The 18,357-nt window shown below is 46.2% G+C and overlaps 2 protein-coding genes across 2 annotated transcripts in view; both read left to right on the top strand.

Annotated features, from left to right (window-relative positions):
- Positions 1-12,583, top strand: part of LOC137372430 (zinc finger protein 239-like) — a gene marked incomplete at its 5' end in the record, with an annotated part of 47,758 nt that extends 35,175 nt beyond the window's left edge. The window contains one exon of the mRNA XM_068036318.1: positions 12,310-12,583. The remainder of the gene's footprint in view (positions 1-12,309) is intronic.
- LOC137372429 (zinc finger protein 850-like) overlaps positions 4,428-18,357 on the top strand; it is a 69,159-nt gene continuing 55,229 nt past the window's right edge. Inside the window, exons 1-2 of the mRNA XM_068036317.1 lie at positions 4,428-4,526; positions 12,490-13,179. Coding sequence (XP_067892418.1) covers positions 4,428-4,526; positions 12,490-13,179 — 789 coding nt within the window. The remainder of the gene's footprint in view (positions 4,527-12,489; positions 13,180-18,357) is intronic.

Here is an 18,357-nt window from a genome sequence, read left to right as displayed (position 1 = left end):
TCAGTGGCAAAAAATCCTGTAATTCCCTTCCTAACAGCACTGTGGGTGTATCTACACCCCAACAACTGCAGTAGTTCAAGAAGGCAGCTCACCACCACCTTCTCAAGGGCAATTAGGGATGGACAATAAATGCTTCCTCAGCAGTGATGCCCACATACCACAAACAAATAAAAAAATGTCCATGGTCCTCTCTCTCTCTCTTTCATTGTTTATGGACACTGCTGCAGTAATTGCTGCTCTGACCTTTTCTCTCTTTGTTCCTCCTACACCCCAAATACACAGCCTCCCCCTTAATCCTCACTGTGTTTGAATCCACACCAGTCTCCCATCTGCTCCTTGTTCTCTCCCTGGATCCTAAAACTACTGAATTCAGTTTTCCTCTCCTGGTGTCTACTGATTCTAAAACTGAAGCCGAGTGTCCCTTAATCCCTACTCCTTGATTTATCACCTGTTCTCTCCTCATCTTGCCTACCTTGATTTTGTTCCACACTCTGGACATTGACCCTTCTCAGTATGAACAGGATGGGATCTGTTTTGAGACAGGACACAGGATGTTCCAGTTCTCCACCTTTAAAGGGAAAAGGAGGGGACCAGATAGGCTGAAAGGTGTTTCTTTGACACCTTCATGGGAGGAACATAAGAACATAAGTAAGATCAGGAGAAGGCTACACACCCCTTTGTGTCTGTTCCGCCACTCAATATTATCATGGTTGATCTTCTACCTCAACAGCACTCTCCCTCACACATCCCCATATTCAAATAGTCGTTTGGTAGTTCAGCACTTGAGTATTTCTGAAAACAGAGACATTTTGTTGAAGCTTTTCATCTTGCACTCATCAGGACAAATTGCCAAAATACCAAGATAAGGAAAAGCAAAAAAAATTATACTGTGTGAGAACACAAGAAATAGGAGCAGAAGTAGACCATATGGCCCATCAAGCCTGCTCCACCATTCAATACAATCATGGCTGATCTTGGGCTTCAATTCCACCTTCCTGCCCACTCTCCATATCCCTTGATTCCCTGCAAGGCCAAAAATCTACCTATCCCAGCCTTGAATGTATTCAATGATGGAGCATCCACAACCCTCAGGAGTACAGAATTCTAAAGATTCACAGCCCTTTGAGTGTAGTAATTTCTCCTCATCTCAGTCCTGAATGATTGGCCCCTTATCCTGAGACTGTGCCCCATGTTCTAGATTCCCTGACCAGTGAGAACAATCTCTCAGCTTCTATCCTATTAAGCCCTTTCAGAATCTTGTATGTCTCAATTAGATCACCTCTCATTCTTCTAAAGTCCAGAGAATATAGGCCCAATTTACTCGGCCTCTCATCACAGGAGAACCCCCTCATCCCAGAGAAAATCTCGTAAATCTTCACTTCACTGCCATCAGTGCAAATATATTCTTTCTTAAACGTGGAGACCAAAACTGCACACAGTATTCCAGGTGAGGTCTCACCAAAGCCCTGTACAATTTTATTCCTGTACTCCAATCCCCTTGCAATAAAGGCCAACATGCCATTTGCCTTCCTAATCGCCTGCACTTACATGTTAACTTTGTGCGTTCCTTGTACGAGTACCCCCAAGTCTCTTTGAAATTCAACAGTTACCAGTTTCACACCTTTTAAAAAATATTCTGCTTTTTTATTTTTACTACCAAAGTGAACAACTTCACATTTCCCTCCATTATATTCCATTTGCCATCTTGTTGCCCACTCACTTAACCTGTCTATATCTCTTTGCAGCCTCTCTACATCCGCCCTGCAGCTTACTTTTCCACTGAGCATTGCATCATCAGCAAACTTAAATACATTACTCTCTGTCTCTTCATCCAAGTCATTAATAGAGAGTATAAATAGCTGAGGCCCCAGCACTGATCCTTGTGGCACTATTTACTGCCTGCCAACTTGTAAATGCCACATTTATGCTCTCTTTCCGCTTCCTGTCGGTTAACCATTCCTCTATCCAGGCCAACACCATGAGCCTTTATCTTGCCGGTTAGTCTTTTATGTGGCACCTTATCGAATGCCTTTTGAAAATCCAGGTGTACTCCATTGACTGATTCCCCTTTATCTACCCTACTAGTTACATCCTCAAAAAACTTTGATAAATTTGTCAAACAGGATCTCCCTTTAGTAAAACCATGCTGACTTGTTCTAATCATACTCTGCTTTTCCAAGTGCAATGTTAAGACTTCCTTAATAATAGTTTCCAGCATTTTCCTGACATTAAGCTAACTGCCTGTAGTTCCCTGTTTTCTTTTTACCTCCTTTCTTGAAAAGCAGTGTAACATTTGCCAACTTCCAATCTGACGGGACCATTCCTGAATCTAAGGAATGCTGGAAAATCATAGCCAGCGCATCCACTATCTCTGAAGCGATCTCTTTTAGAAACCTGGGATGTAGACCATCTGGTCCCGGGGACTCGTCAGATTTTAGGCCCTCAAGTTTCTCCAATATTTTTTCTCGACTGATAGCAATATCCTTAATTTCCTCATTCTTTTCAGCCCCCAGATTACTAACTATTTCAGGTGTGGAACTTGTGTCTTTTACTGTGAAGACAAACACAAAATATTTGTTCAGTGCCTCTGCCATTTCCTCATTCCCCATGATGATTTCTCCTGTCTTTGCCTCTAAACGACCAATGCCTACTTTAGCTACTCTCTTCCTTTTTATGTACTTATAAAAGCTCTTACAATCTGTTTTTATATTGTTGGCTAGTTTACTCTCATTCTATTTCTTCCCTTTTTATCAACTTTTTTTGTGGTCCTTTGTTGGTTTCTAAAATGCTCTCAATCCTCAGATTTGCTACTATTTTTTGCAACATTGTAAGCCTGTTAGTCTAATACTCTCTTTAACTTCCTGAGTGAGCCATGGGTGGGCCATTCTGGAAGAGTGCTGATTGGTTGGCATTGCATTTTCCATGGCAATGATGCTACTAATCAGAGTCCACTTGCCAATCAATCAGCACTTTTCTCATACAGTATAAATATGTTGCTTTCCCTTACATTGGTACTCTTGATAATTGTCCGGATGAGTGCAAGATGAAAAGCTTCGACAAAATGTCTGTTTTCAGCAATCCCCATATTCCTTGACTCCCGGAGTATTCAAGAATCTATCAATCTCTGTGTTGACTATACTCAATAACTGTGCATCCACAGCCGTCTGGGGTAGAGAATTTTAATCCTTTCAGTGAAAACAATTTTCAACATATTGGCTCAGTACAATGTTCTCAAGGTTAATTATTGATGGACAATAAATACTGGCTTTGCCAGTGACGCCCACATCCCATGAAAGAATAAAATAAACAAAAGTCCTAAATGTCTGAACTCTTATTGTGAGACTGTGACCTCTAGTTCTAGACTCAGCAGCCAGGGGAAACATCTTCCCGACATCTACTCTATCAATATAATAAAAGCAAAATACTGCGGATGCTGGAAATCTGAAATAAAAACAAGAAATGCTGGAATCACTCAGCTGGTCTGGCAGCATCTGTGGAAAGAGAAGCAGAGTTAACGTTTCGGGTCAATGACCCTTCTTCGGAACATCTACTCTATCAAGCTGCTTAAAATTTTTATCTGTTTCAGTGAAATCACCTGAAATTCATTATACTCAAAGGAATATAAACCAAGTCGACTTAATCTCTCCTCATAGGGCAATAGAATCAGACTACAAAGGCTTCGTTGCACTCCTTCTCAGGCAAATGTATCCAAAGCTGTTATTAATCACTTCCAGGACGCAACGATCACAGAGTGTCCATGCACTTGGGTTTCTGTGTGAGTTATTTAACAATTTCACCAGTTCGAAAACATATCATTTCAATGCGCTAATTGGGGCTGCCACCCAGCATCCTCAGCGGCAGTGAAGGTGCCCTATTTACGCTTCAGGAGCTCAGTGCGCACGCGCAGTATTGCCTTGTATTTGAAGCATGCGCAGTGTCACTGTGATCAGTGTTCGTGACACTTTTGTGGAGAGGCTTCAGAAACTCGTGGTGTAGGCTGCAGGCACCGAATAAGAAGCTCCAGGTCCCTTGTTTGCGTCGAGCGGAGCGACAGCTGCGAGGGTTCTCCTGGTGACAGGTCCTGTTTGAAACTAATAATAAATTAAAAGGAGGGACTGAGTTTCCCTGTTGAAGGGAGACCAGGAATATCCGAGAACAAAAGCCAAAAAGTACCGACAGACTGAGAAAGAACAGGCGGCTCGGGATGTGGGAGGAGATTGTGGGCAAAGCCTTGGGTGGGCTGGGAAGTTTCAGAAACACCTGGGGTCGGCCTGAGGCCCCGTGTTAACCCCATGGTGACAGGCCCGGGGGATCGGGGTCATTGCCCTCCATCTTGGACATGGCAGGTTCAGGGTGTTTACGTGGCCATCTTGATGAGGGCACAGAGAGTGGGCGGAGCCTCAGGGTCTGTTCCCAACCGGGTCCGAATGGCCGGGAGCTGGATCCTGGACAAGGCGGTTTTAAGCAGCTTCACTTACTCCCAGGCTGCATGTGATGTTTGCAGCCTAGAGGACTCCATGGAGCATGTAAATAGTCAATGTGAGACATTACAGTCACTGTATAGTTACTTGAAATACTGCTCCTCTACCTTTAGCTACAGTTTAGCTCCACACCCCTAATCTTTGACCGCTCAGTGTGGAGGGGGCGGGTAATTCGGAGGATCATCTGCACCTTCTCTTGGGTCTGGTTGAAACAGCAATGTGCGGGGACCATGTTGGAGGAGTCACTCTGGCTGCCGGCTTCTCTTCCATGGTCTTGGCTGTGCCTCGGTGCCCTTGCAGAGGGAGCAGGCTTCTGCGTATGGTGGGCACCTTAGGATACAGAGTGTCTCTCATACGCTGGTAACAACATTCTGGTTTAGTTAGGAAGGTTCCCTTTTCTTTAGGCACTTTACAGCCTTCCAGACTCAACATTGAGTTAAGCAATTTCAGATCTTGTACCCCATTTTGATTTTTTTCACCATGTCTCTGTCTTAAACTTGTTTTTCATGTTTTTTGCTTTTGGACAGAGCTGTTCATTATTTTGCCATTAACACTCTCTGGACAAATGCTTTGTCTTTTACGACAACTGTTAGTACTATCTTTGCCATTTAATTTCTCCCAACCTCTGCCCTTTCACTGACCTTCCCTTTTGTTTCCACCCGCACCCCCCCCCTTCCCTGTTTCACTTGCTCAGAACTGAACACTTTTTTACCCTTTGCCAGTTCTGATGAAAGGTCCTTGACCGAAAACATTCACAATGTTTCTCTCTGCACAAATGCTGCTAGACCTTTTTTAATCATTCAGGGATGTGGGCGTCACTGGCTAGGCCAGCATTTATTGCCCATCCCTAATTGCCCTTGAGAAGGTGGTGGTGAGCTGCTTTCTTGAACCGCTGCAGTCCATTTGGGGTACGTATACCCACAGTGCTGTTAGGAAGGGAGTTCCAGGATTTTGACCCAGCGACAGTGAAGGAACGGCGATATAGTTCTAAGTCAGGATGGTGTGTGACTTGGAGGGGAAATTGCAGGTGGTGGTGTTCCCATGCATTTGCTGCCCTTGTCCTTCTAGTTGGTAGAGGTCACGGGTTTGCAAGGTGCTGTCTAAGGAGCCTTGGTGCATTGCTGCAGTGCATCTTGTAGACGGTACACACTGCTGTCACAGTGCGTGGTGGTGGAGGGAGTGAATGTTTGTCGATGGGGTGCCAATCAAGTAGGCTGCTTTGTCCTGGATGGTGTCGAGCTTCTTGAGTGTTGTTGGAGCTGCACCCATCCAGGCAAGTGGACAGTATTCCATCACACAAAAACAAGAAATGCTGGATTCAGTCAGCAGGTCTGGCAGCATCTGTGGAAAGAGAAGCAGAGTTAACGTTTCGGGTCAGTGACCCTTCTTCGGAACACCGAAGTATTCCATCACACTCCTGACTTGTGCCTTGTAGATGGTGGACAGGCTTTGGGGAGTCAGGAGGTGAGTTACTCACCTCAGGATTCCTAGCCTCTGACCTGCTCTTGTAGCCACGGTATTTATATGGCTACTCCAGTTCAGTTTCTGGTCAATGCTGTTGATAGTGGGGGATTCAGCGATGGTAATGCCGTTGAATGTCAAGGGGAGATGGTTAGATTCTCTCTTGTTGGAGATGGTCATTGCCTGGCACCTGTGTGGTGCGAATGTTACTTGCCACATATCGGCCCAAGCCTGGATATTGTCCAAGTCTTGCTGCATTTCTACACTGACTGATTCAGTGTCTGAGGAGTCACGAATGGTGCTGAACATTGTGCAATCATCAGCGAACATCCCCACTTCTGACCTTATGATTGAAGGTAGTTCATTGATGAAGCAGCTGAAGACGGTTGGACCTAGGACACTACCCTGAGGAACTCTTGCAGTGATGTCCTGGAGCTCAGATGATTGACCTCCAACAACCACAACCATCTTCCTTTGCGCTAGGTATGACTCCAACCAGCGGAGGGTTTATCCCTGATTCCCATTGACCTCCGTTTTGCCTGGGCTCCTTGATGCCATACTCGATCAAATGCTGCCTTGATGTCAAGGGCAGTCACTATCGCCTCACCGCTTGAGTTCAGCTCTTTTGTCTGTGTTTGAACCAAGGCTGTAATGAGGAAACGGAGCTGAGTGGCCTTGGCGGAACCCAAACTGAGCCTCACTGAGCAGGTTATTGCTAAGCAAGTGCTGCTTGATGGCACTGTTGATGACACCTTCCATCATTTTACTGATGATTGAGAGTAGGCTGATGGGGCGGTAATTGGCTGGGTTGGACTTGTCCTGCCTTTTGTGTACAGGACATACCTGGGCAATTTTCCACATTGCAGGGTAGATGCCAGTACTGGAACAGCTTGGCTAGGGGCGCAGCAAGTTCTGGAGCACAGGTCTTCAGTACTGTTGCTGGAATATTGTCAGGGCCCATAGCTTTTGCAGTATCCAGTGCCTTCAGTCGTTTCTTGATATCACGCAGAGTGAATCAAATTGGTTGAAGTCTGGCATCTGTGATGCTGGGGACTTCAGGAGGAGGCCGAGATGGATCATCAACTTGGCATTTCTGGCTGAAGATTGTTGCAAATGTTTCAGCCTTATCTTTTGCACTAATGTGCTGGGCTCCCCCATCATTGAGGATGGGGATATTTGTGGAGCCACCTCCTCCAGTTAGTTGTTTAATTGTCCACCACGATTCATTGCTGGATGTGGCAGGACTGCAGAGCTTAGATCTGATCCGTTGTTTATGGGATCGCTTAGCTTTGTCTATCGCATGCTGCTTGCGCAGTTTGGCACGCAGATAGTCCTGTGTTGTAGCTTCACCAGGTTGACACCTCATTTTGAGGTATGCTTGGTGCTGCTCCTGGCATGCTCTCCTGCACTCTTCAATGTACCAGGGTTGGTCTCCTGGCTTGATGGTAATGGTAGAGTGGGGAATATGCCGGGCCATGAGGTTACAGATTGTGGTTGAGTACAATTCTGCTGCTGCTGATGGCCCACTGCACCTCATGGATGCCCAGTTTTGCATTGCTAGATCTGTTTGAAATCTATCCCATTTAGCACGGTGGTAGTGCCACACAACATGATGAACAGTACCTCAATGTGAAGGCGGGACTTCGTCTCCACAAGGACTGTGCTGTGGTCATTTCTACCAATACAGTCGTGGACAGAAGCATCTGCGGCAGGCAGATTGGTGAGGACGAGGTCAAGTCTGTTTTTCCCTCGTGTTGGTTCCCTCACCACCTGCCGCAGTTCCAGTCTACCAGCTATGTCCTTTAGGACTCGGCCAGCTCAGTCAGTAGTGGTGCTACCGAGCCACTTTTGGTGCTGGACATTGAAGTCTCCCACCCAGAGTACATTTGATGCCCTTGCCACCCTCAGTGCTTCCTCCAAGTGGTGTTCAACATGGAGGATTACTGAGTCATCAGTTGAGGGAGGACGGTAGGTGGTAATCAGTAGGAGGTTACCTTGCCCATGTTTGACCTGATGCCATGAGACTTCATGGGGTCCAGAGTTGATGTTGAGGACTCACAGGGCAACTCCCTCCCTCCTGTATACTACTATGCCACCACCTCTGGTGGGTCTGTCTTGCCAGTGGGACAAGACATACCCGGGGATGGTGATGGCAGTGTCTGGGACATTGTCTGTAAGGTATGATTCTGTGAGGATGACTATGTCAGGCTGTTGCTTGACTAGTCTGTGGGACAGCTCTCCCAACTTTGGCACAAGCTCCCAGATGTTAGTAAGGAGGACTTTGCAGGGTCGACAGGGCTGGGTTTGCCGTTTCTGGTGCCTAGATCGATGCCGGGTGGTCCGTCCAGTTTCGTTTCATTTTTATTGACTTCTTAGTGGTTAGGTACAACTGTGTGGCTTGCTAGGTCATTTCAGAGGGCATGTAAGAGTTAACCACATTGCTATGGGTCTGGATTCACATGTAGGCCAGACCAGGTAAGGACAGCAGATTTCCTTCCCTAAAGGACATTAGTGAACCAGATGGGTTTTTACAACAATCGACAATAGTTTCATGGCCATCATTAGACTAGCTTTTTTTTTAAATTTCAGATTTATTAATTGAATTCAAATTTCACCTTCTGCTGTGGTGGGATTCGAACCCATGTCCCCAGAGAAATACCCTGGATCTCTGGGTTACTAGTCGAGTGATAATACCACTACGCCACCACCTACCCTGCTGAGTATTTCCAGCACTTTCTGCATTTATTTCAGATTTCCATCATCTGCAGTATTTTGCTTTTTTTATTTGATTGAGGGATGTGAGCATCGCTGGCCAGGCCAGCAATTATTGCCCATCCCTAATTGCCCTTGTGGAGGTGGTGGTGATCTGCTTTCTTGAACCACTGCAGTCCTTGGTGTAGGTACACCCACAGTGCTGTTCGGAAGAGTTCCAGGATTTTGACCTGGTGACAGTGAAGGAATGGCGATATAGTTGCAAGTCAGGAGGTGTGTGGCTTGGAGGGGAACTTGCAGATGGTGATGTTCCCGTGCATCTGCTGCCATTGTCCTTCTGGGCAGTAGATGTCACGCGTTTGTAAGGTGCTGTCGAGGCACTTTGGTGAGTTGCTGCAGTGCATCTAGTAGATGACATATAGTGCTGTCACTGTGCATCAGTGGTGGAGAGAGTGAAGGTTGAGGGTGGGTGGATGGGGTGCCAGTCAAGCGGGCTGCTGTGTCTTGGATAGTGTCGAGCTTCTTGAGTGTTATTGGAGCTGCAGCCATCCAGGCGAGTGGAAAGTATTCCATCACACTTGTGCTTTACAGGTGGTGGAAAGGCATTGGGGAGACAGGAGGTGTGCCGCTCGCTGCAGAATTCCCAGCCTCTGACATGCTCTTGTAGCCACAGTATTTATGTGACTGGATCAGTTCAGTTTCTGCTTAATGATGACCCCCCCCCCCCCACCAGGATGTAGGTAGTGAGGATTCAACGGTGGTAATGCCATTGAACATCAAGGGGTGATAGTTAGATTCTCTGTTGTTTGAGCTGGTCATTGCCGGGCACTTGTGTGGCGCAAATATTATTTGACGCTCATCAGCACAAGCCTGGATGTTGTCCAGGTCTTGCTTCATAGGGACATATAGGCTGCTCCAGTGTCTGAGAAGTTGCGAATGGTGCTGAACATTGTGCAATCATCAGTGAACACCCCATTTCTGACCTTATGATGGAGGGAAGGTCATTGATAAAGCAGCTAAAGATAGTTGGGACTTGGACACTTCCCTGAGGAACTCCTGCAGTAATGTCCTGGGACTGAGATAATTGACTTCCAACAACCACAACCATCTTCCTTTCTGCTCCAACCAGCAGTGAGCTTTCCCCTGATTCCCATTGACTCCAGTTTTGCTGGGGCTGCTTGATGCCATACTCGGTCAAATGCTGCCTTGATGTCAAGGGCAGTCACACTCTCCTCACTTCTGGCTTTCAGCTCTTTTGTCCATGTTTGAACCAAGGCTGTAATAAGATCAGGAGCTGAGTGGCCCTGGCAGAACCCAAACTGAGCATCAGTGAGCAGGTTATTGCTAAGCAAGTGCCGCTTGGTAGCACTGTCAACGACCCCTCCCATCAGTTTGCTGATGATTGGAATAGACTGAAAAGGTCAGTAATTGGCCGGGTTGGATTTGTCGACCTTTTTGTGTACAGGACATAGCTGGGCAATTTTCCACAATGCCACTTTGATGCCAGTGCTGTAGCTGTACGGAACAGCTTGGCTAGGAGCTCAGCTGGTTCTGGAGCACAAGTCTTCAGTACTATTGCTGGAATGTTGTCAGGTCCCATAGCCTTTGCAGTATCCAGTGCCTTCAGCCATTTCTTGATCACATGGAATGAATTGGATTGGCTGAAGTCTAGTATCTGTGATACTGGAAACCTCAGGAGAAGGCCGAGATGGATCATCCACTCGGCACTCCTGGCTGAAGATGGATGCAACTGCTTCAGCTTTGTCTTTTGCACTGATTTGCTGGGCTCACCCAACATTGCGGATGGGGATATTTGTGGAGCCTCCTTCTCTTGACAGTTTAATTGTCCACCACATACATGACTGGATGTGGCAGGACTGCAGAGCTTAGATCGGATCCGTTGGTTATGGGATCGTTTCTCTCTGTCTATTGCATGCTGCTTCTGCTGTTTGGCATATCTTGTATTGTAGCTTCACCAGGTTGATGCCTCACTTTTAGGTATGCCTGGTGCTGCTCCTGGCATACCATCCTGCACTCTTCATTGAACCAGGGTTGGTCTCCCAGCTTGATGATAATGGTAGAGTGGAGGATATGCCGGGCCATGAGGTTACAGATTGTGGTTGAGTACAATTCTGTTGCTGCTGATGGCCCACAGCGCCTCATGGATGCCCAGTTTTGCATTGCTAGATCTGTTCGAAATCTATCCATTTAGCACGGTGATAGTGCCACACAACACGATGGTGGGTGCCCTCAGTGTGAAGATGGAACTTTGTCTCCACAAGGACTGTGCAGTGGTCACTCCTACCAATACCGTCATGGACAGATGCATCTGCGGCAGGCAGATTGATGAGGACGAGGTCAAGTAGGTTTTTCCCTGTTGTTGGTTCCCTCACCACCTGCCATAGACCCCGTCTGGCAGCTCTGTCCTTTCGGATCCACCTAGCTCGGTCAGTAGTGGTGCTACCGAGCCACTCTTGGTGATGGACATCGAAGTTGCCCACCCAGAGTACATTTGGTGCCCTTGCCACCCTCAGTGCTTCCGCCCACCCAGAGTACATTTGGTGCCCTTGCCACCCTCAGTGCTTCCTCCAAGTGATGTTTATTTATTTAGAGATACAGCACTGAAACAGGCCCTACGGCCCACCGAGTCTGTGCCGACCATCAACCACCCATTTATACGAATCCTACATTAATCCCATGTTCCTACCACATCCCCACCTGTCCCTATATTCCCCTACCACCTACCTGTACTAGGGGCAATTTATAATGGCCAATTTACCTATCAACCTGCAAGTCTTTTGGCTGTGGGAGGAAACCGGAGCACCCAGCGAAAACCAACGCAGGGAGAACTTGCAAGCTCCATACAGGCAGTACCCAGAATTGAACCCGGGTCGCTGGAGCTGTGAGGCTGCGGTGCTAACCACTGCGCCGCCCTGTTCAACATGGAGGAGTACTGACTGATCAGCTGAGGGAGGGTGGTAGGTGGTAATCAGCAGGAGGTTTCCTTGCCCATGTTTGACCTGATGCCATGAGACTTCATGGGCAATGGAGTCAATGTTGAAGATTCCCAGGGAAACTCCCTCACGATTGTATACCACTGTGCCATCACCTCTGGGGCTGTCCTGCCGGTGAGACAGGACAAACCCAGGGATGGCGATGGTGGTGTCTGTGAGGTATGACCGTGCGTATAACTGTCAGGCTGTTACTTGATTAGTCTGTGGGACAGCTTTACCAACTTTGGCACAAGCACTGATATGTTATTAGGGAGGACTTCATAGGGTCGACAGGTCCGGTTCTACCGTTGTCATTTCCGGTGCCTAGGTCGGGCGGTCCATCAGGTTTCATTCCTAATTAGACTTTGTAGCGATTTGATACAATTGAGTGTCTTGCTAGGCCATTTCAGGGGCAGTTAAGAGTCAATCACATTGCTCTGGGTCTGGAGTCACATGTCGGCCAGAGCGGGTAAGGACCACAAATTTCCTTTCCTACATTATTTTGTTGTGACTTGGTTACTTATTTTGGTTTCTTTTAGTTTGAATGGACCACGTGTTTGGGGGTACAAGAGAGGAAAGAATGTTCCATAGAAACTAGAATTGTCTGTTCTGAATTTCTGTCCTTTACTTAGTGTGATGACTTTTGTAAACTCCTTTTACAGGGTATTAGAAGGGGAGGATTTGCAGACAGGAAACTCAAACTAAACATCAAGATCTGACTCGATTTATCAGCCTTTGAATGTGGAAGGAGAAATGTTTGTTTTGTCTGTCGGAAAAGATTTCAAACACCAGTATAACTGGATAAGCATCACGACACACACACACGCAAGTGAGTGTTCCAGTGCACTCAGTGTGGAAAGAGCTTTCACCAGTTACACAGTGGGGAGAAACCAGAGACGTGTTCTGTGTGTGGACAAGGCTTCAACAGATCATCCAAACTGGAGAGACACAAGGACGCTGAGAAACCGTGGAAATGTGGGGACTGTGGGAAGGGATTCAATTACCCATCCAAGCTGGAAACTCATCGACGTACTCACACTGGGGAGAGACCATTCACCTGTTCCATGTGTGGAAGGGGATTCACTCAGTCATCCCACCTGCTGACACACCAGTGCATTCATACTGGGAGGCCATTTACCTGCAGTGAGTGTGGGGACAGATTTGCTCGTTCATCCAACCTGTTGGAACACCAGCGAGTTCACACTGGGGAGACACTGTTCATCTGCTCCATTTGTGGGAACAGATTTACCCGTTCATCAAACCTGCTGACACACCAGCGAGTTCACACTGGGGAGAAGCCATTCACCTGTTCTGTGTGTGGGAATAGATTCACTCACTTATCTACTCTGCTGATACACCAGCGACTTCACACTGGCGAGAGGCCGTTCACCTGCTCCGTGTGTGGGAAGAGGTTCTCTCAGTCATCCAACCTGCTGAGACACCAGCGAGTTCACACTGGCGAGAGGCCATTCACCTGCTCAGTGTGTGGGAAGGGATTCACTCAGTCATCCCACCTGCTTAAACACCAGCGAGTTCACAACTGATTGCAGGGGTTGGATTCTGCTGTTATTGCTGCTGTTAATCACATCCAGAATTGAGCCATCTTCATTCTGATGGTTAAAGAAAGATCTGAATATATGCAGCACCTTCCATAATGTCAGCACATGTCAAAGCACTTTACAGCTAATGTACAAATTGAAGTGTAGTCACTGCTATAATGTAGGAAACATGACGGTCAATTGCAGACAGCACACTCTTTGGAGTGGGGCTTGAACCCACAACCTTCTGATTCAGAGGCAACAGTGGTAGCGACTGAGCTATGGTTCGTTTCCATTTGTGAATTGGTGTAGGAACACTGGACCTGAACATGATTATGACTTCTACTGTGGGCGGCGCAGTGGTTAGCACCGCAGCCTCACAGCTCCAGCGACCCGGGTTCAATTCTGGGTACTGCCTGTGTGGAGTTTGCAAGTTCTCCCTGTGTCTGTGTGGGTTTTCTCCGGGTGCTCCGGTTTCCTCCCACCACCAAAAGACTTGCAGGTTGATAGGTAAATTGGCCATTATAAATTGCCCCTAGTATAGGTAGGTAGTAGGGGAATATAGGGACAGGTGGGGATGTGGTAGGAATATGGGATTAGTGTAGGATTAGTATAAATGGGTGGTTGATGGTCGGCACAGACTCTGTGGGCTGAAGGGCCTGTTTCAGTGCTGTATCTCTAAATAAATAAATAGTGATTTTTTTTAAAGTTCAAAATGGAATCCAGGAAGTCAGCTGACCTCACCTCCACTCTGTAAAAGGTTACCAGGACAACAGAGAACCGAGCAAATACTGTTTTCTGAAGAACAGAGACTACAGCACTAACACCTGAAAAACAATGAACTTTGCCCTCCAGATGTTTGGGTTGTAAAGCAAGGAGTCAGCTATTGAGAACATGCAAATGAGCCAGCAGGTGGTAATACCTGGGGGCAATGGAAAGGCCGAGCAGCTTTGTGAAACTAGACTTCTGGTCTTTACATTTTAGAGAAGAGAAATCAACTATTGAATTTTAGAACCAGATAAATTTAACAGCCTTTTTGGAGAAAAACAGGATGTAAGGAATGAACCATCATGTTGGGGCCTCAAGCAGGCTGTAAGAAGAGAACACATCAGGGTGAGGCCTCAAGGGAAGCTGTAAGAGAAGACACCCAGCAAGGGCAGCTGGAGAGAGAGAGAAAACGCCTGCTCTCAAGATATACAGTGAAAAGCTGTGGAAATTTGAACCTTTTTTTATTGAGTCAAAGTTTGTGGAGGAGTAAAGAGCCCACAGGATCACTGGAAATCACATTATCCACAGATGTCCAGGTCATAAGTGTTTGGAGAAGGGAGTCAAGGAAAATATTGGGTTTTTTTTTTAAAGTCTGGGAGATCTAGCCTATTGAACTGGGAGGAATTTGAGACTTTTAACTGCAAATGATTTTGTCATCAAAAGGACTGTGTAGCTTATAAGTGTGGTGTGAGATATTCAAGTATTGAATAAGTGAAGAAAATAACTTTGATTGTAAGTTGGAGTATCAGCTACTTACAAAGTGCTATTTAGTTAATTGGGGATTTCTTTTAGTTATAATAAAAGACTTAAAACATGAAATTTTCTTATGCAATTTGTTAAATTGATCTGGGGGTTCATATCTCGTATTTTCACGTTAATGATCTCTGATGTCGCAACAACTGGAAAGTGGGATTAAGCTGGATATCCCTTTTTCAGCTGGCACAGACACAATGGCCTCCTTCTGTGGTGTAAATGTTCTATGTTTTGATTCTGACAATTGGGGTTTGTTTCTGCTGATAATTCTGTAACTTGGCTGGAGTTTAATATTTTGGATAAATGTCAAATAAATCAGATTTGCTTGAAACACATTGTTGTAGATTTTTGTCTTTCCCACCTGAGTGTTTAGCATCACTGGCTGGAACTCAGAAAGGACACTCTGGGGGGAGAATTGCACAGCTGGAACAGAACTTCAGCCCGGACACAATCCTTCGGTGTCATACTGAGAGGGACAAACGGCACTTTGGTCTTTCTCGTCTCTCTTCACTGACAGCAAAGTCCCTGTGTGGGTTAATCCTGAGGCCTGTAAGAAATGTGTCCCAGCCACCTTCTGTCAAATCAGAGACTGGTGTAAAACTGTGATCTGTTCCGGACTGAAAGTGAAACGGCAGGTTTAAATTTCCAGTCTGAAAATTACTGGTAATTATTTTACAATGGTTTAACATGTTTGTGTGAAAGTCCTGAGTCCATTTTACGGCTGGCATTAACTCATTTAAATAGTCCAGTTGAAAATAAATTGGTTAAATTCTGCATGGTAGCTGCTGGTACGATTATACAACAGTCATTTAATCTCCAGATAAAGAAGGATCTGCAGTTGAGCTTCCAGGAAATCCCTATTGATGTGTTTGTGTTAGGCTGGAACATCCCTGGGCGTGCAATCCCAACAGTTGCTCTGGGATCACTCCCACTGTGAAACTCCAGCACTGACCCTGCTGAAGGTTGCGTACTCTGAGTTTTTTTTTCATGGAATGGCATCGTTGCTGGCTAGGCCAGCATTTATTGCCCATCCTTAATTGCCCTTGAGAAAGTGGTGGTGAACTGCCGCCTTAAACTGCAGCAATCCATTTCGGCTAGATACACCCACAGTACTGTTAGGAAGGGAGTTCCAGGATTTTGACACTGCGACTGAAGGAACAGTGATATAGTTCCAAGTCAGGATGGTGTGGCTTGGAGGGGAACTTGAAGGTGTTGGTGTTCCCATGCGTCTGTTGCTCTTGTCCTTGGTAGAGGTCACTGGTTCAGAAGGTGCTGTGGGAGGAGGTTTTGTGAGTTGCTGCAGTGCATCTTGTCTATGGTACACACTGCTGTCACTGCATCGGTTATGGAAGGAGTGAATGTTTAAGGTGGTGGATGGGATGCAGATCCAGTGGACTGCCATGTCTTGGGTGGTGGTGAACTTCTTGAGTACTGTTGGAGCTACACTAATCTAGGCAAACGGAGACTAGTAAATCGCACTTCTGACTTGTGACTTGTAGATGGTGGGCAGGCGTTGGGGAGTCAGGAGGTGAGTTACTCCTCGCAGAATTCCCAGCCTCTGACCTGCTCTTGTGGCCACAGTATTGATGTGGCTGGTCCAGTTAATTTTCTGGTCAATAGTTACCCCCAATATATTGGTGGGGGCTTGAGTGATGGTAATGCTGTTGAATGTCAAGCAAAGGTGGTCAGATTCTCTCTTTTTGGAGATGATTATTGCCTGGCCCTTGTATGGTGTGAATGTTACCTGGGAGTGGGGCCTCCTGGAGTGTACTTTAAGAGACATGTGTTTCAGTATTCTGACAAATAGATGATGAGGAACCCTTACTAAGGAACTGTCTGGGGTTTTACCAGTCAGCATAGATCTGGAGGTGAATGATGCCTGACTCCCTAAACTGCGGGACCCAATTTGGAACTGGATGGATTTTGTTTCCAGGGGAATAGGGACAAATATCATCCACAATTGAGGGAAGCAAAAGCAGCCATTAGAGAAGCTAAGAGATCTTTGGAAAAGAAGATGCTGTGCAATTCATCTAACCCGACTAGCATATCTTTCCATTCCTTTCTCCCTCATGTATTTATCTAGCTTCCCCTTAAATGTATCTCTGCAACTCCATGTGGTAGCACATTCCACATTCTTCCCTCTCTTTGGGGTAAAGAAGTTCTCCTGAATTCCCTATTGGATTTGTTCGTGACTATCTGATATTTATGACCACTAGTTTTGGAATCGCCCACAAGTGCAAACATCCACCCTGTGACCTTTTAATAATCTTCAAGACTTCTATCAGATCATCCATCAACCATCTCCTTTATCTCAAAAAGAGCTTCAGCCTTTCCTGTTACGCATGTCCTTTCAGATCTAGGATCAACCTTGCAAATATTTTTGCACCTTGGAATCAGAGAATCATAGAATGTTTAAGGCACAGAAAGAGGCCACATGGCCCATCGTGTCTGTGTCGGCCAAAAAATGATCCTCCCATTCAAATCCTGCCTTCTAGCATTTGGGCCAGAGCCCTGCAGATTACAGCACTTGAGGTGCATATCCAGACTCCTTTTAAATGAGTTGAAGGTTTCTGCCTCAACTACTCTTTCAGGCACTGAGTTCCAAACCCCCACCACCCTCTGGGTGAAAAGGCTTTTCCTCAACTTCTCTCTCATTTTTCTACCAATCACGTTAAAGCGGCCGATGGAATGCAACTTGGAGAAGTGTGAGGTGATGCATTTGGGGGGGTCAAACAAGGCAAAGGAATACACGATTAATGGGAAATACTGAAGTGTAGAGGAAGGGAGGGACCTTGGAGTGAATGTCCACAGATCCCTGAAGGTTGCAGGACAGATCGATAAGGTGGTTAAGAAGGCATATGGAATCTTTTCCTTTATTAGCCGAGGTTTAGAATATAAGAGCAGGGAGGCTATGCTGGAACTGTATAACTCATTGGTTAGGCCACAACTTGAGTACCGTGTACAGTTCTGGTCACCTCATTACAGAAAGGATGTAATTGCACTAGAGAGGGTACAGAGGAGATTTATGAAGATGTTGCCAGGACTGGAAAAATGCAGCTATGAGGAAAGATTGGAGAGGCTGGGGTTGTTCTCCTTGGAATGGAGAAGGCTGGGGGGAGATCTGATTCAACTGTATAAAAAAAAAGTTTGAGGGGCCTGGATGGAGTGGAGGTGAAGGGTCTATTCACCTTAGCAGAGAGGTCAATGACGAGGGGGCATAGATTTAAAGTGATTGGTTAAAAAATTAGAGGGGAGATGAGGAAACACTTTTTCACTGTCTGGATCTCACTGCCTAAATGGATAGTTGAGACAGACAGCCTCAACTCATTCAAAAGGAGTCTGGATATGCACCTCAAGTGCCATAATCTGCATGACTATGGACCAAATACTGGAAGGTGGGATTTGAATGGGTGGATCATTTTTCGGCTGGCACAGACACGATGGGCAAAGTGGCCTCCTTCTGTGCCTTAAACTTTCTATGATTCTATTCTACAGCTATCCTGCTCTACAGCATAGCCAATCTTTGTGTCATCTGCAAATTACTTGATCATGCCCCCTACATATACATCTAAATCGTTAATATATACCACAAAAAGCAGGCAACCCAGTACTGAGCCCTGCGGAACGCCACTGGAAACAGCCCTCCAGTCG

The sequence above is a fragment of the Heterodontus francisci genome, chromosome 7 (genome assembly GCF_036365525.1).
Source record: "Heterodontus francisci isolate sHetFra1 chromosome 7, sHetFra1.hap1, whole genome shotgun sequence".
Lineage (NCBI taxonomy): Eukaryota > Metazoa > Chordata > Chondrichthyes > Heterodontiformes > Heterodontidae > Heterodontus > Heterodontus francisci.
The sequence above is the reverse complement of the archived record's forward strand: the minus strand, read 5'-3'. Positions and strand labels throughout refer to the sequence as shown.